The sequence below is a fragment of the Danio aesculapii genome, chromosome 10 (genome assembly GCF_903798145.1).
Source record: "Danio aesculapii chromosome 10, fDanAes4.1, whole genome shotgun sequence".
Lineage (NCBI taxonomy): Eukaryota > Metazoa > Chordata > Actinopteri > Cypriniformes > Danionidae > Danio > Danio aesculapii.
Genome location: NC_079444.1, coordinates 1,747,310 through 1,771,912, shown reverse-complemented (window position 1 = coordinate 1,771,912; position 24,603 = coordinate 1,747,310). Strand labels below are relative to the sequence as shown.

At 39.7% G+C, this 24,603-nt stretch overlaps 1 protein-coding gene across 1 annotated transcript; it reads left to right on the top strand.

The window, feature by feature from the left end:
- Positions 1-14,509: 14,509 nt before the first annotated feature.
- Positions 14,510-23,336, top strand: LOC130236402 (uncharacterized). The gene is made up of 3 exons (XM_056467096.1): positions 14,510-14,605; positions 14,990-15,155; positions 20,766-23,336. Exons 2-3 carry the CDS (start codon positions 15,025-15,027, stop codon positions 23,212-23,214), a joined length of 2,580 nt encoding a protein of 859 aa, XP_056323071.1. The 5' UTR covers positions 14,510-14,605; positions 14,990-15,024; the 3' UTR covers positions 23,215-23,336.
- Positions 23,337-24,603: the final 1,267 nt, after the last annotated feature.

Here is a 24,603-nt window from a genome sequence, read left to right as displayed (position 1 = left end):
GATTGGATGTAGTAAAGTAGGCGTTTCATTTAGCAAGATCAGGAAAAGGGTTTGGGGAGAGTTATTACAACCTAACAGACATTTTTTTCCGTGAGGGTGAATCATCCTCAACTGCATGCGTGTGAATTGAGATGCAGATTTAGCCTTGATGAATAAATGCGCACAATCTGTGTTTGCTAATAGCTGTAATTAGATAATTCATTCACATAAAGAAGGATTATATGGCGTCTGCTAATGACCAGCGACTGCAGAGGTCACGGATCCTCGCGCCGCTCTTCTGTCTTCTGTTTGCGCTTTTGTTTTAGACACAGAAGAGTCAGAAGGTGATTTATTCTCTCTGCTCACAGGTGCGTTTCTGCCTCTTCCCACTGACAGCCTGTCATGTTTCTGTCAGGGGAATGTGTGCGGTAATTAGACTAGCAGAGGTGGACACAAAGATACACATTTGAAGGGACAAATCCAGATTAATCGTGTCTGCGTGTACAATCAGCTTGTACATTTAAATGAAACTTTCATAGTGCGTTTAATGAGGAAATTATAAGTGGTGTTTGCTCGTGTGCATGGTTCTTGATGCATGGTTTTTCCTTCAATGTGCATCTGTGAGATTAGTATTTAAAAACATGTTATGGTCCATCAGGTAAAAATACTACAGTGGCCGAGTGCTGTATTAAAAAAAAATTGGAAAAAGTGACTTTTATGAATGTTTTTAATAGTTTATAGTGCTATGTTGTTTGGGTTGGTGTTGTATATTACGCTACAAAAAACTTGAAATAAGCTGTCAATAAATTTTCTGTTATTTTCTACTTATTTCTAGACAACAAATATTTTTTATGCTGCTTTAACTATTATTAAAGGGCACCTATGGTGAAAAATCTACTTTTCAAGCTGTTTAGACAGACATATGTGCATGTATGGTGTATAGAGCGTCATATTGGGGTGATATAAACACACCCAGTGCTTTTTTTTTCAATTTATCAACATAAAAACGGTGGACCAATTGGAGCGGTTTTCAAACCGACCGCAACTTTACATAGGAGAGCGGTCCCCCCGCCCACCAATATTGATTGACAGGCGCGTCATCATATCCTCAGTTTGTTGATTCACGTCCGCCATTTTCAGCGTGAGTCGAAGCGATATCACTAAAGGAACACGCTAGCTCTATTTATAGATGCAAGGCTCATTGGGCTCAACACAAGATCAATATTCTCCACATTATCGCTCTAATCGGAATTATTGGTTGTATAGGTTTGCAAACATGTGTACTTCTCATTGAGTCTACCTTATACTTCAGCTGTTTGCATTTCTCGCAATCACAGAAGCTCCCTGTGATCTTAACTAGCATGCGTTTTACAATTCTAAACATCGGTTTCTATCAGGGTACACTCAAGTCGACGGCTGGGCCGATTCGGGACACTTCATGTATCTGCCGCGCCACAGAGAGTGTCTGGTGTGCCGTGTCGCGGCTTCGAGCGGCGCATCCGGTGCCTCAGTCAAAGTTAATTCAGTGTGTGTGGTTATTAGTTTCTGTGTACAAGCTCGGCACTTGAAACTAGCACACAGTTGGCTGTAAAACTGTACAAAGACACAAATGATTTTGTACTCTCTGCTTGGTCTGTGTCAGAGTCGTACATGTACGACTGAATGCTGATCCTCTCACTCATGCTCCTTCTCTCAGTCTGCCCAAATACAGAGCAGGTGAGCTCATGGCCCCCGCCCCCTTGTTACGTTGGGCGGGAAGCAGAAACTAATCTACATGTGAAGCAACACACCCATAAATCAGCGAGCTGTGGACACACCCCCAACATGACACTTTTTAACACATTATAATAAAACAATCTGAATTGTGTTTTAAACTGAACCTAAACTGGCACACTCAGAACAACCATATTAATATTACATCATAAAAAAGAGGTAAACTATGTGCCCTTTAAGTTAATCAGCTTTCAACTCATTTTTAAGTCATACAAAGTTTAACTTAATAGTTTGACTGATGTACGTTGAGATGACAAAATAAGTTCATTTGATTCAACAAAACAATTTGACAACAAGGAATGCATTGAGTTAAGCATGACATTTTTAAATGCTCTGTAAAAAATGTATGTAAATTAGCATTTTTCCATATTTTGTGATTCATGTTTTTATTTTATCCCATTTATTAATGTGTTTGAATTGCATTATGGGATCTTAATCTTTCTACCAACAACTTTTAACCTAAAAAATTGGAAAAAGTGACTTTTATGAACGTTTTTAATAGTTTGCAGTGCTATATCGTCTGGGTTGGTGTTATATTTTACGCTACAAAAACGTTGAAGTAAACGGCCAGAACATTTACTGTTATTTTACAGACTTATTTCTCTAGATATTATTTCTTAAACATTATATTATTTCAAACTAAAATGTCAATAAAAGCCCCTTTTTAAACTGTAGAGTTGAATTTTCAACAGAGAGAGATCAACACCCCACAATGCAATTCACATTAAAAACCGTAAATAAACGGAAAACACAAAATACAGACACTGTAAATATATATAGACACATATTGATTTTTCTAAAGTGTAGAAAGAGTAAAATAGTATTTTCAAGACTCTCGCTCGACCCTTTGGCATCTTTACTAGGCGCAAACTAAATTAAAGGATTAAAGTTGTCTTCGAGCACGAGCAGCTATATCTCCAGCTATGTGAATACAACACTTTACATATCCTAGGTGTCCGAGCTGATTAAATCCATGTAACCTCATCACCGCATCACATGGGATTTGATCAGTGGCCAGGGTATGTTGTGTAAAAGCTGAAACCAGACACCGCAGCTTTCATTAAGCCGAGTGTTGCTCTCTGACTAAAGTGAGTTTAATAGAGACTCAGATGAGCCCCCTGCTGGCGCTTCACTCATTTACATATCCGTAAACTTCATTCCCGTAATTAACAAGCCTCTGGATAAAGCCAGCGCAAGCCCTTCAAAGTCTTTACTGGGTCCTTTAATGAAAGAAGTGCTGTTATTTTTATTCGACTTGGCTTTGTTTGTTTTTATTTAAGGTTACGTTCACAAAACACAAGTGGCGATTTGAAGCCTTCTGTACTAGAATTAAATTCCTGATATTGTACTGATGGTAGAGTACTGAGATCCATTTCTGCTGAGGAATATAAAAATGTCACTCTTATGTCACAATCAATGTAGGGTTCATTCATTTTCCTTCAGATTAGTCTTTATTTCAGAGGCCACCACAGCGGAATGAACCACCAACAATTCCAGCATATCTTTTATGCAGCGGATGCCCTTCCAGCCGTAGCCCAGTCCCGGGAAAACACCCATACAGTCTCAGTCTCATTCTCACACGCACGCACGCACGCACGCACGCACGCACGCACGCGCACACACACACACACGCACACGCACGCACACGCACACGCACGCACACACACACTATGAACAATTTAGCTTACTGAATTCACCTATAGCGCATGTGATTGGGCTGTGGGGGAAGCCAGAGCACCTGGAGGAAACCCACGGCACACAGAAATGCCAACTGGGACTCGAACCAGCAACCTTTTTGCTGTAAGGCCACAGTGCTAACTGCTAAGCCACCATGTTGGGTGTTACTTCAAATTATTGTACAAAGTACTAAATTACCAATTACGACATTAAAATTGTGTTCAAATTATTTTGTCTGAAAAGTAACTTGGCGACGCAGTGGCGCGGTAGGTAGTGCTGTTGCCTCACAGCAAGAAGGTCACTGGTTCGAGTCTCGGCTGGGTCAGTTGGCGTTTCTGTGTTTGCATGTTCTTTCTGCATTCGCGTGGGTTTCCTCCGGGTGCTCCGGTTTCTCACACAGTCCAAAGACATGCAGTACAGGTGAATTGGGTAGGCTAAATTGTCCGTAGTGAATGAGTGTGTATGGTTGTTTCCCAGAGATGGGTTGTGGCATCCGCTGCATAAAATGTGCTGGATAATTTGGCGGTTCATTCCGCTGTGGCAACCCCGGAATAGTAAAGGGACTAAGCCGAAAAGAAAATGAATGAATGAATGAATGAAAAGTAACTTAATTACTCAAAGTTATTTAATTACGTGACTCGATACTATAGAGCTTTTCAGACAAAGTAATTTATTTATTCTTTTGAATTGCATTTCGGGATCTTGATCTTTCTTCCAACAACTTTTAACCATGAAAAGTTTGAATAATGGTACATTTCCACTGAGTGGTACGATACGATACAGTTCGTTTCGCTTTTATGGCCGTCTTCACTGTCAAAAGGTATCGAAAAGCGAACCGTACCGTACCACTTTTTGGGTACCCTTTGCAAAAAGTACCTAGCATGGCAAAAGGGTACCAAAAGGCGGAGCTAGACACGCAGCTGAACGCTATTGGTTTACAGAGAAACGTCACTCGTGCATGCACAAGTGGATAATGAAAACAAAGAAGCAGCATTTTTAATTACACAGCAGAGACATTGCAAAGTAATAATATATACATATAATAATGAGCCATGGTTGACCCAAGCTTAAACAAACCCTGTCGCCATCTTGATGAACAGCCACAAAGCCAAGAAGAAGAGCAGAACCTACCCTTTGTCCTGTAGTTGTTTACAAGGCCTTCTAAAGCGCGAGCGGTTTCACTTTCTCACTTTCTGTTTCTATTTAAAATAACGAACTTCTTGAGCTGATGATAATATCGTGCGCGTGATTACTGAATAGCTTCTGACATCCGATCCTTTCAGAAATAGACAAGCACGAGAGTGAAGCTCGAAAAAACAAAGGAGAAGCTCGACAAAACAAAGGAGCAAATGATTCTTTCAGCAACCTAAAACATGAACAATCTGCCATGTTTAACTATTATCATCGCCTTTTGGACTATTATGAACTGGGAATGATGGAATGACTCTCTAACAAGAGGTCACATGTGCTGCTGAATATTAAAGACACAGATGAGAGGTTTTCTCTGACTGTGGGCTATATGTTGCGTGTTGTTTTTGAACCCAAATAAGGACTAAATGTCTGCTGTGTGTAGTTTTTCTGTAGTTGGTAACATATCGGAGACTGTAAGGGTCTGTATTTGTTCGTAAATGTTGCATTTATTTATTTTGATCTGCAGTTATAATCAAATCATGTTCATAGAAAGGTTAATAATGTATAATAAACTGCCAGAACATTTTCTGTTATTTTACAGGCTTAAGGCCTGTTCACACCAGGACACTTTTTGCTATCGTTTTTCATTGACGTTTAATACCTCGAGACTAAACAAAAGGCGAGTGTTCAATTTTTAGAAATCGTTAGTGAGACTTTTAAAGCTTTAATTTTAAATAGAACAATTTCACGAACTCAGATTTTTCCCCTAGCACCCAATGATGGGTCTTAAAGATAAATACCCACATATACAGTATCTGACAGACAGGTAAATACTGCACACTCGTATGTCAGCGTTAATGTTGTGGTTATTTTGGCAGTGTTTGCTTCGTACATTCAGTTCAACAGTTTTAAAGAGAGCACACTTTATGACTCTCCAGCATTCTAGACGTTTGTGTTCAGGCACTAAATTGTTGTCCTCAAATAAACTCTCCTGCACACCGAGCTGTAATGCCAAGTTATGCAAATCACTACAATTTGAAATTAGTCAGTGTTACAGAAATGCATGTTCATATTTATAATATTATGCATAGTATTCTTTCTATCTGAATCACATTTTGTTTGATGTCAATCAGGGAATCAAAGATAATAAGTTGCCCTTTCTTTATTCAGTAGAGAAAAAAACAGAGCTGCACGAAAATAATAACTACTTGAGTTTACGTATTATTACAAGCCTCTCTATTTCTTTCAGAATTGCTCATTAATATCTCCAAATTCTGGGTTTACACTTCAGAAATGCAATAAGTTGAGTTGAGTATAAAGAGTCGTGGTAAAATGTTTTTATTAAATCCTTATTAAAAAAACTACTTCAGAAGTCTTTGAATATAAGATACAAGTCAAGGGTTATTCATTCATTCATTCATTTTCCTTCCACTTAGTCCCTTATTTATCAGGGGTCACCACAGCGGAATGAACCGCCGACTATTCCAGCATGTTACCACAACCCAATACTGGAAAAAGTCAGGGGTTTCATGGTAATTTTGAAAAGATATATATAAAGGTTTCACATGTAATACAAATGTAGAATTAGCCTTTTTGTCTATATAATATATCATGCTCTATTTAGTAATTTATTTGGAGTGAAAAAATATCAGGCAAGGTTACCTTGGTATCAAATATTTGACAAAAAAACTTTCCAGAACAATAATTTAATGACATAATAAGACTATTTAAGGATGCCATTGCACCTACAAAATACTACTACTGCTACTAATAATAAGTTTAATTAATTAAATCTTTTTTAAAAATGTAATCTTTGCAGCTGTACTTCAAATCACCCGGTTTTACTTATTTGTCAGCATAGAATGTATAAAGTTATATACAAGTTATAGAATTAGCATGTTTTTTTAAATATATATTTAATGCTCCAATGAATGACTATCAAAAAGAGATTGGATTACAATATCACAAGAATACAAGTGTGTAATTTGTAAATAAGTAAAACATTTTATACTGACTAACACACAGTTTTATAACGGAAGTTACGAGACTATGAAAAGATAAAATGATCAAATATTTAAGAGCAATAAACTCAGTTTGCTGCTGCAGCACATGGTTTTTAGAGCTCGTTCAGACTGTCAAATGACTTCTAGTTTTAATATGATTTTTAAATTTACCTCTTGATTCTGTTACACTGAATGACCTCTAACAAACTGCACGTTTAGGACTAAAGTAGTCTGGTTATTGCAATAAAGAAATAAATTCTAAATATGAAAAAAGAAAAAAAAAAAACTGAGATAAAAGGTCATTGTTAATTTATAATAGTATAATAGTTCGTTATTAATGTTTATTTAAAAGTATTTATTAATGTGATATCTTTGAAAGTTGACACTTTACTTGCATTTAATATACAGCGGGGAAAATAAGTATTGAACTCGTCACCATTTTTCTCAGAAAACATATTTCTAAAGGTGCAGTTGACTTGAAAATTGAAACCAGAGTGGACATTTCAGCAAGACAATGATCCAAAATACAGCAAGTGCTTTCAGAGACAGAAAATAAAGCTGTAGAATGGCCCAGCCAATCACCTGACTCCAATCCAATAGGAAATACAAAACAAAGATCTGATTTGATAGACGAGACCCACAGAACCAGTAAGATTTATACACTCTGTTGAAGTCTGAGAAACACCTGAGCAATGCATGACTTCATTCTCCATATGAGAGGCATCTTTAAGCTGCTTGGAGCTTTGAGCTGTGGAGGACCTGGAGCGTGGCACTTACGAAGACCTGGAGCGTAGAGCTGCAGTCGGCCTGTAGCAAAGAGAGCCTGGAGCGTAGAGCTTTAGAGGACCTGGAATGTGAGGCTCTGGGTCAGACGGCACTGGCAGATCAGACAACCCCAGTGGGTCGGGAGGCTTAGGGTCAGGAGGCACCGGCGGTTCAGACAACCCCAGTGGGTCAGGAGGCACTGGCGGATCAAACAACCCTGGTGGATTAGGTGGCTCAGAGTCAGGAGGTACCAATGGTTCAGACAACCCTGGTGGATCAGGTAGCTCAGAGTCAGGAGGTACCAATGGTTCAGACAACACTGGTGGATTAGGTGGCTCAGAGTCAGGAGGTACCAATGGTTCAGACAACCCTGGTGGATTAGGTGGCTCAGAGTCAGGAGGTATCAATGGTTCAGACAACCCTGGTGGATCAGGTAGCTCAGAGTCAGGAGGTACAAATGGTTCAGACGACCCTGGTGGATCAGGTAGCTCAGAGTCAGGAGGTACCAATGGTTCAGACAACCCTGGTGGATCAGGTAGCTCAGAGTCAGGAGGTACCAATGGTTCAGACAACCCTGGTGGATTAGGTGGCTCAGAGTCAGGAGGTACCAATGGTTCAGACAACCCTGGTGGATCAGGTAGCTCAGAGTCAGAAGGTACCAATGGTTCAGACAACCCTGGTGGATCAGGTGGCTCAGAGTCAGGAGGTACCAATGGTTCAGACAACCCTGGTGGATCAAGTGGCTCAGAGTCAGGAGGTTCCATTGGTTCAAACAACCCTAATAGATCAGGTGGCTCAGAGTCAGGAGATACCAATGGTCCAATCAACCCTGATGGATCAGGTGGCTCAGAGTCAGAAGGTACCAGTGGTTCAGTCCATCCTGGTGGATCAGGTGGCTCTGGGTCAGGAGGCATTGTTGCATCAGGAAGCTGCATAGACAGTTCTTGTAGTTGTAGCTCTGGTGGTGACAGCGACCACTCTTGGAGCTCAGGTGGCAGTGGAGGGTGGCAGATCTGACTCTTTGTGCGACTTGGTTGAACCTGGTGCCTGCCATTCAAGGGATTCAGAGGGATTTGGTGCCTGCTATTCAGGGAATTCGGAGGGATCTGGTGCCTGTCATTCAGGGAATTCAGAGGGATCTGGCGCCTGTCATTCGGGGAATTCAGAGGGATCTGGCGCCTGTCATTCGGGGAATTCAGAGGGATCTGGCGCCTGTCATTCAAGGAATTCAGAGGGATCTGGCGCCTGTCATTCAAGGAATTCAGAGGGATCTGGTGCCTGCCATTCGGGGAATTCAGAGGGATCTGGCGCCTGCCATTCGGGGAATTCAGAGGGATCTGGCGCCTGCCATTCTGGGAATTCAGAAGGATCTGGCGCCTGCCATTTGGGGAAATTCAGAGGGATCTGGTGCCTGCCATTTGGGGAAATTCAGAGGGATCTGGTGCCTGCCATTTGGGGAAATTCAGAGGGATCTGGCGCCTGCCATTCTGGAAATTCAGAGGGATCTGGCGACTGCCATTTGGGGAAATTCAGAGGGATCTGGCGCCTGCCATTCTGGGAATTCAGGGAGATCTGGCGCCTGCCTTTTGGGGAAATTCAGAGGGATCTGGTGCCAGCCATTCAGGGAATTCTATTCTCTAGTAGCGCTGGCGGTGTATTGGGTGTAGCTGACAGCCATTTTGTGACAGAGCATTCTGCTCTTGACAACCCCCCCCCCCCCCCCCCCTCCCCAACTCAAATGAGATTGTGCTCTTTTCAGAAGAGGGCAGAGCTACTAATGCCTGTGTGTCAGCAAAGTGGCAGATTCAAAAACAAGACTAACGTCCTATGCTAATGAGGGAGAGATGGTCACTAGTGGGCGGGGCTTTCTCCCATGATGGGAGAATGTCAATCAAAGTGTTTTTGCAGAATTTTTTTAATAAAGTCTGATTATAAAAAATCTAATCAATACTTTTTTACCATTAGAAGCTGGATATATTTACACAGTGTTGCCACACAGCTGTCTTTAAACCCCTTTAAAAGTGATTGTTGCATAATAGGTCCCCTTTAAACTGACATAAGTACGCTTTTAGGTGAATTACTCTTTTAAAGAGTGTTGCTTAACAAGTTGCATTTGCTTTGCTGTAATGAAATCATTTAATTAGGAAGCATCCGTCAAGCCATTATCGACTGAATCTCTGTCATTCTCAGCTGTGACAGCGAGCGTACGTTTCTGCTTCTTATAGCGAACATTTGACAGACCTGATTATTGTGATTTCTATTCTGAAAGTGACACGGTAACGACAGCTGAATCATTATCAGCCATGCAAAGGTTGACGCTCTCTCTCCTAATGAGCCGTCTGCCTTCTGAATGGCATCGCACTGTTTCTTCTCTCCGCTTGAAAGGTTAAGATTCGGGATGTCAGCAACTTCTGCGAGAAACCCCAGACAAATACGGTGCAAAGAGAAAACTTTTCATGCAAGTGTCATGGAGGAGATGCAACTCTGACACCGTATTAATGTTGGATTCTGAATTGAAAACCAAGAGTTTCGTTTGTCACATTTACGACAACAAAAATGCATTTGCTTTTCTTTTTAACCTACTCATTTTTATATAGTTTCCCAGCAGGCACAGGACGTCAACATGACATCTGATTAGTGTTGGGGAGTAACTAGTTACATGTAACGGCTTTACATAATTTAATTACTAAATAAAAGCAAATGGTTTTGTCGTTATCGTGAGTGTATAGAAATAAAAACAGACCTTTTCATTTCGAATCATGTATTATGACTCATTCAGGGCACCAACAGACTCCTCTGGTGAAGCGATTTTATCACATTAACAGCGTTGGGCAGTAGCGTTTCTACAACTAGTGACGCTACTAGCTTAACTACATTTCTCAGTAGCGTGGCAGTAGCGTCGCTACTTTATAACTCAAATAGCTTTTCAGTAGCGAGGCTATTTTATTAGTCAAGTAGCGCAGTAGCGTCCACACAAGCTACATTTACCGATCGTGGATCAATAAGTGACGGCACTGACATTTACAGAGCTGTGAGCCCACTGTCTAGCCAATGAAAGTTAATCCATATGATGGTCAGAATGACGATTTCTTCTTCTTCCTGTTTTTCGGTGGTCAACAACAAACTTCTTGGTGCATTTCTGCCACCACTCGCTCTGGTCAAAGACGTCGCCAACCGATTAGGCTAACACAAGAAATTTCCTTGATGGAAAGATGACTGAGAAAGAGGAGGTCTATATAAATATATAGTTTACTGTAGTAAAGGCTGAGGTATACTACGGTAGTTACTATTAGTTCATTCATTCATTCATTCATTTTCTTTTCGGCTTAGTCCCTTCATTAATTTGGGGTCGTCACAGCGGAACGCAGCAGATGCCCTTTGAACGGAAACCCATCTCTGTGAAAACTATTAGTTCTTGATAGTTACTAATGATACTACATTATGTAGCGTAATTCATTAATGAAGAGTTGTAAAAATATCAACAATATAATGCTCAGTCCTAAATATTTCCCTTTACTATGAATTACTATAGTATTTTAAATGCATAACACCTGGTTTTATTGGATTTTTAGTTTTTGCTGTTACTTTAATTTGTTTCTGTTTAGTACAGCATATTATTTTGCAGTAAATAACTGAACTGAACTACTGTAAGGTCACACCTGCTAGGTATAAATGCTTGAAAATGGTTTAGTGGAAAATATCCATTAGAAACTTAAAAGTAATCAAAAAGTAATCAGATGTAATCAGTTACTTTACTTTTATAAAGGAATTGAAAAGGTACACTACTTAATACATTTTAAATAGGGTCATCTGTAATCTATTACATTTTCAAAGTAACCTTCCCAACACTGCGTCTGGATTGATGTTGTACCTCAATATAGTGGGACGTTGCATTTTGTAAATGGAAATCGGGTTGATGTCAGAACCCAACATCAGGCCGATGTCAGTGTTTAACGATCAACCTAAAATCAACCAAATATCAACGTCTATGTTACAGCTTGGTGTTGTGTGGACGTTACCAATATGACGTCTATCAGATGTTGGATTTTGGTTGCCATACCTGATGAATAAATATCAGTATTTGATGTCAATAAAACGGTTTAAGATGTTGGCTTGATGTTGGGTTTTGGCACAAAATGAATCACAAAACGAATGTTATCCATTTAACATTTAAACCTAAACTTTAAAAGCCGAAACATTTTAATGGGGGCTCATCCGGGATATTTATTTTCATTTAAAACCCAGGAATAGGTGTCACGGTGGTGCAGTGGGCAGCATGATTGCCTAACAGCAAGTAGGTTGCTAGTTCGAGCCTCGGCTGGGTCAATTGGCATTTCTGTGTGGAGTTTGCATGTTCTCACCGTGTCCAAACACACTTGCTATAGGTGAATTGAGTAAGCTAAATTGTCCGTAGTGTATGTGTGTGAATGGGAGTATATGGATGGTTTCCAGTGATGGGTTGTGGCTGGAAGGGCTTCCGCTGTGTAAAAACATATGCTGGATAAGTTGGCGGTTCATTCCACTGTGGTGACCCCTAATAAATAAAAGGCTAAGCCGAAAAGAAAATGTATGAATGAATGAATGAATGAATGAATAAAACCCAGGAGTTTCAGAAACTTTTTCACCCTGGCCATAATTTTCAGATAGTTTCAGTTTTAGTCACCTGATACTGTGTTGTCATGTGGGCAAACAGCCAAAGCACATATTAAAAAACTACCATTTTGAAAACACGTGTTCATGTGTATAGGACCTAGTTTTGCGGTATAGTTTAGCTTCTAACATGCAAACAGAAAAATGCATTTACAATAAATAAGCCATTGGAACCGACCTGATATATGCATATGTGTTACATGCATGCAGTGTAAGTGTCACCTTTAAATGTACAACATTTTCCTTCTATTTTTACTGACTACTGTACAGCCGGCTATTTCCATATGCAGATTGTACATTCATAACATATTTCAGTGTGTTGAAACATCATGTTCTAGTGGCACAGAGGCTATATTAAGCACACGTCGTGAAGCGTGCTATTCGATCCTTCTATCATTATTCAAAGGAATACAGTAACCTACATTTTAATTGCGAGCTGTGTGTATTAATTATCAGTTCTATCATCAGCGCCTGTCAAAATGAAATTCATTTGCATCCTGCAGTCTGACACGGCACCGTCCCTCGACTTTAATCATTATCTACTAGGGTGACAGAACAACATCCTTGTTGTCACAGGTTTACTGGTGTATTTTTCTAGTCTAACATGAGCAATTCTATACAATTGTCAACCTTGGCATGAAAAAAATGAAGTTTTCACCAAAATAGCGAAACTCTTTCTAAGTTTTTTTTGTTTGTGTAGGCTTGTGTATTACAGTACTGTAAAAATACTCAAAAATGTCTCAGTCAGTGTTTTCAAACAATTATATTTCATTCACCAAAGTCACACAAGTGGCAATTTCACATCTGTCACATCCATAACCAAGCTTTTCCCTCAAACATGCAAATATTTTAACTTAAATAACATAAATCATGTTTGTTCTATAGACAGCAACTCTTATCCCTTTGATTAGTGTTGTCTCTTTTGGGTTGTGCAGTTTAATTCACAGAACTTCCACAAAGAATGTTGTATACCAGGGATCACCAAACTTGTTCCTGGAGGGCCGTTGTCCTGCAGATTTTAGCTCCAACCCTAATCAAACACACCTGAACGAGCTAATCAAGGTCTTACTAGGTATACTTGAAACACCCAGCCAGGTGTGTTGAGGCAAGTTGGAGCTAAACCCTGCAGGGACACCGGCCCTCCAGGACCGAGATTGGTGACCCCTGTTGTATACTGTAAACCCACAGACTTTATTGGTCACATCCATGTTTATTTCCCTCATTTAAAATATAAAAAAAGTTTACAGATTGATATTTTTTTTATCTCAGATCTCTGTGGTGAGTTGTTTTGGAAAACCAAAACACATTTTTGGCCACTTTATTAGGTACACCTGGCCAACTGCTTGTTAACGCAAATTCCTGATTAGCCAATCACATCGCAGCAACTCAATACATTTAGGCATGTAGACATGGTCAGGACGATCTGCTGCAGTTCAAACCGAGCATCAGAATGAGGAAGAAAGGGGATTTACGTGACTTTGAACGTGGCATGGTTGTTGGTGCCAGACGGGCTGCTCTGAGTATTTCAGAAACTGCTGATCTACTGGGATTTTCACGCACAATGGTCTGAAACAGGAAATATCCAATGAGAGGCAGTTCTGTGGGCGCAAATGCCTTGATGACGTCAGAGGAGAATGGCCAGACAACAGTAACTCAAATAAGCACTCGTTACAACCGAGGTCTGCAGAAGAGCATCTCTGAACACACAACACGTCCAACCTTGAGGCAGATGGGCTACAGCAGCAGAAGACCACACCGGGTGCCGCTCCTGTCAGCTAAGAACAGGAAACTGAGGCTACAATTCACACAGGCTCACCAAAACTGGACAATAGAAGATTGGAGAAATGTTGCCTGGTCTGATGAGTCCCCACTTCTGCTGCCACATTCGGATGGTCGGGTCACAATTTGGTTCAACAACATGAAAGCATGGATCCATCCTGCCTTGTATTAACAGTTCAGGCTGGTGGTGGTGGTAAAATAGAGGATATTTTATTTTCATTTTATTTTCATTAGTATCAACGCCACAACCTACAGCCTGCCTGGGTATCATTGCAGACCACAGTGTACCCATATTCTGATGGCTACATCCAGCAGGATAACGCACCATGTCATAAAGCGCCAATCATCTCAGACTGGTTTCTTGAACATGACAATGAGTTCACTGTACTCAAATGGCCTCCACAGTCACCAGAGCTCAATCCAATAGAGCACCTTTGGGATGTGGTGGAACGAGAGATTGGCATCATGGATGTGCAGCCGACAAATCTGATGCAACTGTGTGATGCTATCATGTCAATATGGAGCAAAATCTCTGAGGAATATTTCCAGTAGCTTGTTGAATCTACTCCATGAAGGATTAAGACTTAAGATTTGAAGTTTTTACTGCAAATGTCACATCTGTAACACTGGAATTGCTCAAATGCTTTGAAATACAAAAGAGTAGTTTATGCATTTAAGCATTTCTGCCAATTCTAATGAGTTATGGTGTCTGGTGGCAGCTGATCCGCAGGGTGTTAAAAATAGCCAGGTCAAGAGCCCTGGTTACACGGGCCAATTTAGTTACAGTTGACACTCATAAGAGTCGCTTCTGGTGCCAGACGCATAATTGACAGAGAACAGTCCGACCGGTAAGCAAGCGTTTAGTTTTCATTTCATATTTGCACCCATTTTTGTTATGCTGTTGGATGCGGTGCTCTATTGAAATCGCAATTAACACTGCTGGCATTTATTGCTTTTAAATATAGCATGAAAGTACAGCATTCTAGAATTAATCACAGAAGCAATTTCACGTGGTGTTGCTTTTCTCCAGATAAGTGATGGTTCCCTGTATTATATAATATGAAAATCTTCCTAATAGTATTATTTTTTTTTTCTGTGTTTATATTTAATTGCCTGTCCTGGTTAAAGAGAATGCACGCTATTAGATGGTGCTATTGTAAACAAATGCACATTTTACGGTTAGTTTATGCAGGGGAACGTTTCAATATTAAATCTTCTTCCCTCCCTGACAGCTTCATCTTTGCTTACATTAGAAGTCTCTATAATAATGGACAAGAACGCAGAGGTGTTAGTGTGTGGCGCTTCAATAATGAAGGATGTCTGGGAAATCCGACTGAGGGAGTATCGACAGAAGCGGCAGATGGAAGAGGAGAGGATACGGAGGAGTGCTTTGGAAAGGTGAGGACCTCTCGTTTTCATGCATTTGTCAATCAGAAAATTTGAGTTCTCAGAAAATAACTTTGTGACTTAAGAAAAGTGTATTTGAAGCATGATTTCCAGTTAGCTGGTAGTTAAAGGGGTCCTATTATGCACAAATCACTTTTATAAGGAGTTGTGTTGCAGCAGTGTGTGATTATATCCAGCTTCCAATGGTAAAAATGTATTAGTTGTATTTTTTATAATCACACTTGATATAAACAGTCTGCAGAAACGCTTTGATTGACATTCTCCCTTTGTACGTGTCATTAGAGGGGGAAAGCCCCGCCCACTAGTGACCATCTCTACCTCATTAGCGTAGGATGTTAGTTTTGTTCTTGAATCTGCCACTATGCTGACACATAGGCATGTGTAGCTCCGCCCTCTTTTGAAATCTCATTTGAGTTTAAAGCGACAGTCACCAAAATTTAATTAGGATCAGAAAGAGTCAGTTTCAGAGAGTTAGAGAACGTTATCTGTGTAGTATTTTAAGCTGAAACACACACACACGCTAGGGAAGGGGTGACAAAACCTTTTCTTATTAGGGTCAAAAACCAAACTTGATTTAGGGCTGTTGGCCGAAGGTAAATATAGGACACTGTATTACAGTAAAGGGCACCTATGTTGAAAATCAGCCTTTGTAAGCTGTTCGGACAGAACTGTGTGTAGATATAGAGTGTCCACAGTCATATTGGAGTGATGGAAACACAACAAGTCTCATTTTTTTTTAATTTCCTGATGTTAAAATAGGATCCAAGTCCCTCCCATTTTGAGGCCGACCGCAACGTGACGTAGGAGTTCAGTTTCCCCGCCCACTGAATTGATTAACAGCCGTGTATTAACATGTGTCCATAGTGACACGTATAATCATATACACAAGACAGGACGTGCGCAAAGCAACTGAGATTAAAAGATCTGTTCAGCTCTCTGTGATCATCAATCATCATCAGATGTGATCAAGAGTGAGATTTACAAGTTCAACACATTTTTAAAACAGTGTGTATTTGTAATGAATTACAGTGATTTTACCATCTTTATCAGCACTGTTGCATGTCAGTACAATTATAAAAGAAGACGCTTCAATCCTGGTTTGTGGACGTTAAATCAGGTTTGTTTTGTGCATAAACATAGTGGATATCCATACAGCAGTGGATATTTACCTGCATCCTGTCACATTTGCTGTGCAAAAACAGTGCAAATCTAAAAGCGCGCTGTTTTGTGTGTCGGTTGTGTGCGTGATCGAACTTTGTAACGACATTGTGTGTGACTCATTGTGACTGTGCTGTTTATCCAACGCAGCTGAGGCGGAGATTGAGACACACTCTGACAGGCACATGGCGATGGTGGGTGGGGACAATTAGCATTAAAGGCACAGGCAACAAAAGCAGCTACATTGTGTTTAAAGCGGAAGATTCTAATGTTTTGAAAGATATAATGAATTATCTGATGGGTGTTTAGAGCTGAAACTTTACAGACACATTCTGGAGACGCAAAAATCTGATCTGAAATCTTGAAAAGGGGGTCAAATAGATGCCCTTTAAAGATGCCATGAGTAATTTCCTACTTTATTATCCTACTATTTAACAAAAAAACAAACAAACCTTTAAGGTTACGTGCTGACTGACTGACTTGACAGGTGCGTTATGCGTGAGGTCAGCAAACACGACGTATAGCTGTTTCACTTTACTTCAGTACGCATTAATACCACTCTGTAGGTCTATTGGAGACATTCATAAATATTCCTAGCAAATATAATAAATGCTGGAGACATACTTGTTACATAAATGCACTAAATCACACCTCAGCAGTGTTTATTTGAGAGCGCACAAGAAGATCTGCGCTCAGTGTTGCCAGATGATGCTGACTGTTTCCAGCCCAAAAGCTGTCGAGATGTATGCGAAGAACGGGGGCTATGGCATCTATTTGGGAGATCAAAACAGGTTTATGAGGGCAGACCGGGGCTGGCGGGCACGCCGTTGCAAAACCGCCCAAATTTTCACTACCCGCCTATGTCACTTTTTACCCGCAAAAATAAATTCAAAACCGAAACCGCCAAATCTGGCAACACTGTGAGCTTGAGCAGCGCGTATTTGAGGGCGCGCGAGAAGCTCTGTGCACGAGCAGAGGAAATCAGCGCGCAAGCAAAGAGATTTGCATGCTGTATATATATATATATATATATATATATATATATATATATATATATATATATATATATATATATATATATATATATATATATATATATATTAATATATATTATGTAACTAACTTATTATAGTTTAAACAAAACAATCCCATTTACTACACAATAAAGTTCAATGCTGAATAGCTACACAAGTCAAGCTTTTGCATTAATTTACTGGCATTGTTTTGTGCATTATCCTCTGTAGATAGTAAAAATTCGTTTCGTTTAGTTGAAACGTTTATTTTCTGCTTGCTTTTTTGTAGCTCAACTATAAAACAAACAAAAAGGGTTACGTTAAACTCAAAATGATGTGATATCTGTTAAAGGGATTCTCCCCATCACTCTCCTCTTCTCAGATGGGATGGTGGGCCAAATCAAAGCTTACCATGAGCGAACTGTTGCTCTAGGGCAGGGGTGCACAAACGTTTTCGTATAAAGGGCCAAAAGAAAAATATCATTGAGAGCCGTGGTCCGAAGGTAAATATACCAAAGCTATATTACATTAAAGTTGCCATGGGTAATTTCCTAATTTATTTAATAAGAGTTAAAAGTAAATGAAAAAAAAATTACTTTAAATCATGTCAACTAATGCAGTATAACATTTAAAATGATAACTTATTGCTATAATAACATAAATCACATTTATAACACAGTGGACAATGATGAATACTAGCAGAATCTGCCTTGTATATTTAAACAAAATCTGATTCATTTACACCATTTAATTGAAACATTTTATTTCTGGTAGCTTTTAACAGTAAAACAAACAAACAAACAAACAAACAAACAAACAAACAAACAAACAAACAAACAAACAAAATCTTACATTAGATTTGAAGTGACAAACCGTCCATGCCTAACATTCTTCCTCTTTTCTCAGATGGGATGGCGGGCCAAATCAAAGGTTACTGTGGGCCAACTTTTGGCCTGCAGGCCCTAGTTTGTTCATCCCTGCTCTAAGGACATCAGAGACTCATTTTACTTTATCCTGTAAAAAAGAGTTAATTGTAACTATTTTAACCCATTGCTCCAAGTAGTTTTGTAATATCTGCGAACATGCTGTGCTCACGCCATGTCAGAATTACTGTAATTACTCCTTTCCAACTTGTAAAATCTTCCTCTGACTCATAATTGCAAGTTAGAGAGTTGCACATGCATGCATTCGAAGTGCTTGGAGAGAAAAGACTTTTTTCATAACAAAGAGGAGAACAATTCAGAGAAGAATCCGTGAGTCATCTCATAATTGCAGTAGCTCTGATATTGCACGAATGCAGTTTCATCCCAAATGCCTCTCTTGGCCTATTTTGAATAAAGACCATTCAGAACGATAATCAGCTTGTGGTCGCCTTCAACTTTAATTGGCTTAATTGTGTGAATATTAATTTTGGTAACAACAGCCATCTTGAATGAATCTGTTAAAACAAAAGAAGCTAATTAAAAGTAGCGTGATTAACCCACTTGTTGTCTTAGATTTCTGCAAACACAATTCGTCCTTTGGGCCAAAAATGACCCGTCTTCTCTAAACCTCTAAAATAAAGCAGATACATTTAATTTTAATCCTCAGATCTATTTTGCACATAGAAACAACCTCACAATCATCCCAAACTTTGTGAATGTCAAGTTTTTTCCTCGTCAGTGTGCAGTATTTCATCGCACATCATGATTTTGCCAAGTACGATGCGATCCTGAATTAGCATCTGTGTTGATCCTGGAACATCATTTTTGTTGGAATATAACCCATACCTATTCCCTATCCATAAACCCAACCATAACTGTAAATTACTCCCAAAAGCAGAGATGAATGATAGTTGGATAACAAACATGTAGAAGTGCATAAATGGTAAAGCTAAACTTAACATAAACGGTAAACGTATCCCTTAATTCTGATTGGCTGATTGGAATGTTGTTCCAGGATCAACATAGATGTTAATCCAGCAACATGTCCTACTTGGTGAAATCAAATTGGTGTATTTCATCAATATTTAATCAGTGGACAACACTCCTTTTTGAAAGGGTGTGTATTTTCTAATGTTAAAAGTACCTGCAGAAGTGTCCAAAAAATTAAGCAAGACAGTATTGATAAAGGTTGAAGCAGCAGATTCTTATTGTGTGTGTTTGGGGTGTCTGTGTTGAGTGTGTGGTTTTTTTTTGTGATTTAAAAATGTTTTTTCATAGCTGATGGGACAAAATTGACCCCAAGGACAACTGTCGTACCCTAAATGTATACAGACTTCATGAAAATACAAAATAAGAAAACTATATATATTTTAATGTTGGGGTCATCTTAGAAAAAGTCACCAAACTTCAAGATGAAAAAAACATTTAGTTTTTTCTGCAGTTAAAATTGTAAATTTTGGCCCGCAAGTCAACAGGAGGGTGGATTGAAGAAAGACTGCACATTGCAGTGATAAAGACCAGGGTTCCCATGCTTCTTGAAAGCACTTGAAGTTCAGAAATATGAATTCAAGGGCTGGAAAGTACTTAAAAACAAACACAGGCTTTTGAAAATCCGTAAATACAAATTTATTTCAACAATTGTACTCAATTGTCAAAAACAGGCTGAAAAAACTGAGAAATTATTCAAAATATCACCAGTATTGAATTCAACAAATTTTATTAGAGTTCTTTGAGCATGAATTTAAAACGGTCAAACTTTTTCAAAATTACACTGACATTTTTAACATAGATAAAAGTTCACACTTAAATATCGCTTGAAGCTATTAGCTTCAGAAGAGAACCCTGAACACGGAAATAATTGAGTCCAGAGCTCCCGCCTGGTCAATAAGCATATATCAGAATTAAGAATCAGAATTAAGGGTTCGAGATCAGGTAGGTCTTGAGAGCTCCCCCTGGTAAAGGGAGGAAAAAGATGAGATGGGGTGGAAGGGGGCATTTTTCCAATACAAAGATAAGGTAGTAGGGCGAAACCGGTTTATTTATTGTAGGCCTGAATCAATCTGATTGGATTATTACTGATTACGAATGAGCGACCAACCGCAATCATTTATGTCACCAGCTCCTCTCAAAATTTGTTTGCAAAACAAGTGTAATTGAATTGTTAAATACAGTAAGGACTTTCATGACGCTACATATGCTGGGGTAAAAATTAAAAGGTGCTTGGTTTAAAATTAATGGTGCTTTAAAAGTTCTTAAATCTGCTGTTCATGGAAGTGTGGGAACTCTGAAAGACATTTTTGGAAGGAAAATTGCGATCACTTGCGAAAGTAGTTATAATTCTCTTTTCTGTTTATTTTATATTCTTGTATATGTAAAGCACTTTGAATTACCATTGTGTATGAAAAGTGCTATAAACTTGCCTTGCCATGCCTTGCTTAATGCGAACCACATTTTCTCAATGAATAATCAGTTTTATTTTTTGTTCATATCAATTCATTTTTTCATAGAATCAATCAAGATTGGCATGCGCGCATGTCCTCCAAGATAAAAACCCTGAAGAGACTGGAGAGGAAAGCAAAGCTTCCTGAAGAACCAACACTTGATGCACAGAAGGCCAAAAAGACACATTTGGGAAGACCTCAAGGTTTCCAGAGCAGTCGGGTTCAGAGGCAGATGGACACGACAAAGACCACAAAACCCAGCAAACTGGCCCTGTTACGCCACCTCAACGAAAACTGCCCGAGGTTGATGGTTTGGGCAAAGTCCTGGAAGTTCTCTCAACCTTTTCCGAAACCTGAAGAAAATCCTTGTGTGGTCGACTGGGGACAGTCATGGAAGTTTCTCAATCTTCAACCAAACACGGAGAGTAAACCCTGGTGTGATCTTGGGTTTGATGCCAACAATAATATAAACACCAATGATGTGTTTCTGTGGGAGAAACTCTGCAAATCCCTAAACTCTGAATGCATTCAACAAGATCTGGTCACTGCAGAATGGGAAAAGTCATGGAAATTTAGTCAAGGAAGAGAGCCCAATGAAGGCACAAACAATTGTGCAAATAAAATCGAAGAGAAATGTTATAAGCTGTGGGGGGAAAGTGCACCAGAATGGCAGGAGTCATGGAAGTCAATGAAGCATGGTGAAGAAGCAGAAATCAGGATGGACATTCAACCATCAGCTAATGAGGAAAAGCAATCTGAATGTCCCTGGAATCACTCTTGGATGTACTTTAAAAAGCAGCTTCATACAAGTAATAATTTAGCTTGGAAAGAATCTTGGAGGGTTGCAAAAACCATATCAAGACCAGAGACAAATTCAGTGCAGTTTCAAGCAGCAGTGCCTGAGGAGATGCTTCCCGACATCTGCAACATGATAATGAACATGTCTAGAGAGATGAAGCACACAATTGAGTTCGGCGAGAGGGATGTGCAGCCATCTGAGTGGGAAAAATCATGGAAGACCATTAAAAATCAGTCAGAGTATAAAGAAGAGATAAATAAAGCTGAGGTGGAAGTGAAGATCGAGACACAGAAACCAGACAATTCCAAGCACCAAGCTGAACGTGTGAAATTCGACATACTTGCTTTGCCAAAAAGCCAGAAGCAAGAAATGCTTCATTTCCCAAAGCAAATGGATTGGAGTGATTCCTGGAAAATTTTAAAACGCCACTGTGGAGAAGAACGAGGATTTAGGAACCTAAGATGTCCACTTCAACAATTACCAACACAAACACTCAACGAATGGACCAATTCTTGGAGATTCACAAACTTAACTCTCAACCAAGAAGCTGGTTCATGGGAGCAGGGTTGGTCCACCAATACTCAACCTCGACCTATCAGAAGAGTGCAAGAAAATGAGCATTTCCCTCATAATGGACCAGCAGCGGCTCGCGTCTGGTCTGAATCCTGGAGGTCCACGAGACGTCAGCATCTTGCAGAAAGACAAGGAGCAAGTGCATCAGCTCAACCAATATGTCGACATGCATACGCCAGATCTGTGGCCGACTGGGATCAGTCATGGAAATCATCAACTCATAATCATCATGATAGACCCTCCATGACAGATTGGGCAGATTCTTGGAGGTTCTCCAACTCTGAAGATCTCCAACCAGAGTATACGTGGTTTGAGAAGTCAATGGAAATTAAAGAGAGAATCTGCAGAACATCTAATGCATTTTGCAGACATATGGATTCCCAAGACTGGAATGACTCTTGGAGGGTGAAGAAGAAGGTTGATGGACTTACGCATCTTATGAAGAATGAAGTGCTGGATTGGGATAATTCTTGGATGTTTTCCAGCACAGCGTTTTATCAAAGACGAGGTGAAATATATTCGAATTTCCGGCTGGAATCTGATGTCAGAAACAATGCAATGTTAAAATCAGTCCAGATGGAGTGCAGTTCAGAGTGGGGTCGGTCATGGAAGATGTCAAACCCACAACCGCCAAAGAACACTGCCTCATGGGTTGATGCAAAGCCATTCAATGCACAGAACAATGCATTGACGCTTTGGTCAAAACACAAACACATCAATTATTTACCTTCTGCTTTGGTCAGTGACCCGGAGCTGAAAATCTGGAGCAAGTCTTGGAGGTTTGTGAAGATGGATGTTGACTCAAACCTACGAGGTGAATCTGTCAAAATGACAAAGAGTGCAGCAGTCATATGTTTGAACATAGATAAGCAGAAACCACAGGAGAAGAGATGGAGCGATGCATGTAAAATAGCTAAGATGCAAACAAAGCGTAATACCAGATCTAAACCAAGCCACAATGAAGACGAAGATGAAAATGAGACGTTCGCTGAATGGATTGAATCTTGGAAATTCTCAAATAATCTAAAAAGCCATGAGCCCGCAACGGTGTCTGTTTCTCTGGGAAATTGGAAAAACTCCTGGAAGTTTCTCCTTGAGTCGTATGCGCCGGTGAACGGCCCAAAAACAAGCAAGAGTCGGTGAGGATTGAAGACTCTGCAGGTTTCAAGAGTACAGCTCTTCAGAAATCATTTAAAATACATGACGCATGATGTTTTTAAAACTTCTACAGATTCGACCCCAAATAAAGTTGTTCATGCAATTGAGCTTTGTCTTATCTATTGTGTCGGAGCAGAACAAACCATAACAAATCATTATTTTTGCAGCAGTCACGCTGACAGCTGTGAACCGCAGCTCTGGTTTAACAGAGCACATCATTTATTCTTTTTCAAGTCATTGCACATAGAGACCATGTGGGCCAGCACGAATGCAGTTGTTTAACTCCAGTACGAGTGTAGTAAATTGGACGCCGTTCAACTAAAAGCTACAGCTTTTCTGAACACAAACTGCAGTAGTACAACATGCCATGATGACAGTAAATAATATTTGACTAGATACTGCTCAAGACACTAGTATTCAGCTTAAAGTGACATTTAAAGGCTTAATTAGGTTAATTAGGGTAAAGTTAGGGTAATTAGGCAATGCTAGTTTTAGTTAACAATAACATCTGTTGCCACAAGAATATCTTTACAGCAGATCATTCCCCAACCACATATAAAGTGACAGTCCTCGTTCTCAAAGACAAAAATAAAGCAGAAATGCCAGCAGAATCACATTTCCAGGCCTCCCCGTGTGTTTGCTGCAGTTGCTGGTGGCTGTTGTGTCAGAGAGTGCAGGAAAAAGTCTTGCTTCTGAAATTAATGAGCAGAGGGCTTGACACCAAATTATGGAGGGTGTGTGTGGTGTGGATGAGCTCTCAGCGCCACAGACACTTCATTTCCCTGAACAGAGGCATGCCTTCAGCACACACACACGCGCGCACACACACACACACACACACACACACACACACACACACACACACACACACACACACACACACAATACATCAACAATGCTCCTCTGCATTCATCCAACACACACACACACACACACACACACTCACACACATATTTATCAGCTAATATAGAGGAGGGTTGTTATCCTTTCTGTTCGCTTCTGAAGGAAACACACTGTAAAATGATCCACAAATGAGCAGTTTTCAGTATTTTGTGATTCATGTTTTTATTTTCCTTCATTTATTTCTGCTTTTGAATCACATTATGGGAACGTTTTCCAACGTTTAATCTTGAAAAGCTGAAAAAGTGACGTTCATGAAAGTTTTTAATAGTTTAAAGTGGTATATTTTCTAGGTTGGTGTTGTTTATTACACTACAGAAACCTTAAACTGCCAGAACATTTCCTGTTATTTACTTATTTCTTTCTCTATATACTATTTCCTATACATTATATTATTTTAAACTACTAAAATGTCAATACAATTGACTTTATTAAACTGTAGAGTGAAGTTTCAACATCAAATGTCGTCAGAGC

What these genes read in the sequence shown, in the direction of transcription:
- LOC130236402 (XM_056467096.1), top strand. Translation starts at nt 15,025, where the DNA reads ATGGACAAGAACGCAGAGGTGTTAGTGTGTGGCGCTTCAATAATGAAG. An exon ending in CGGAGGAGTGCTTTGGAAAG is followed by an intron (nt 15,156 to 20,765) that starts GTGAGGACCTCT and finishes ATTTTTTCATAG; the next exon opens with AATCAATCAAGATTGGCATG.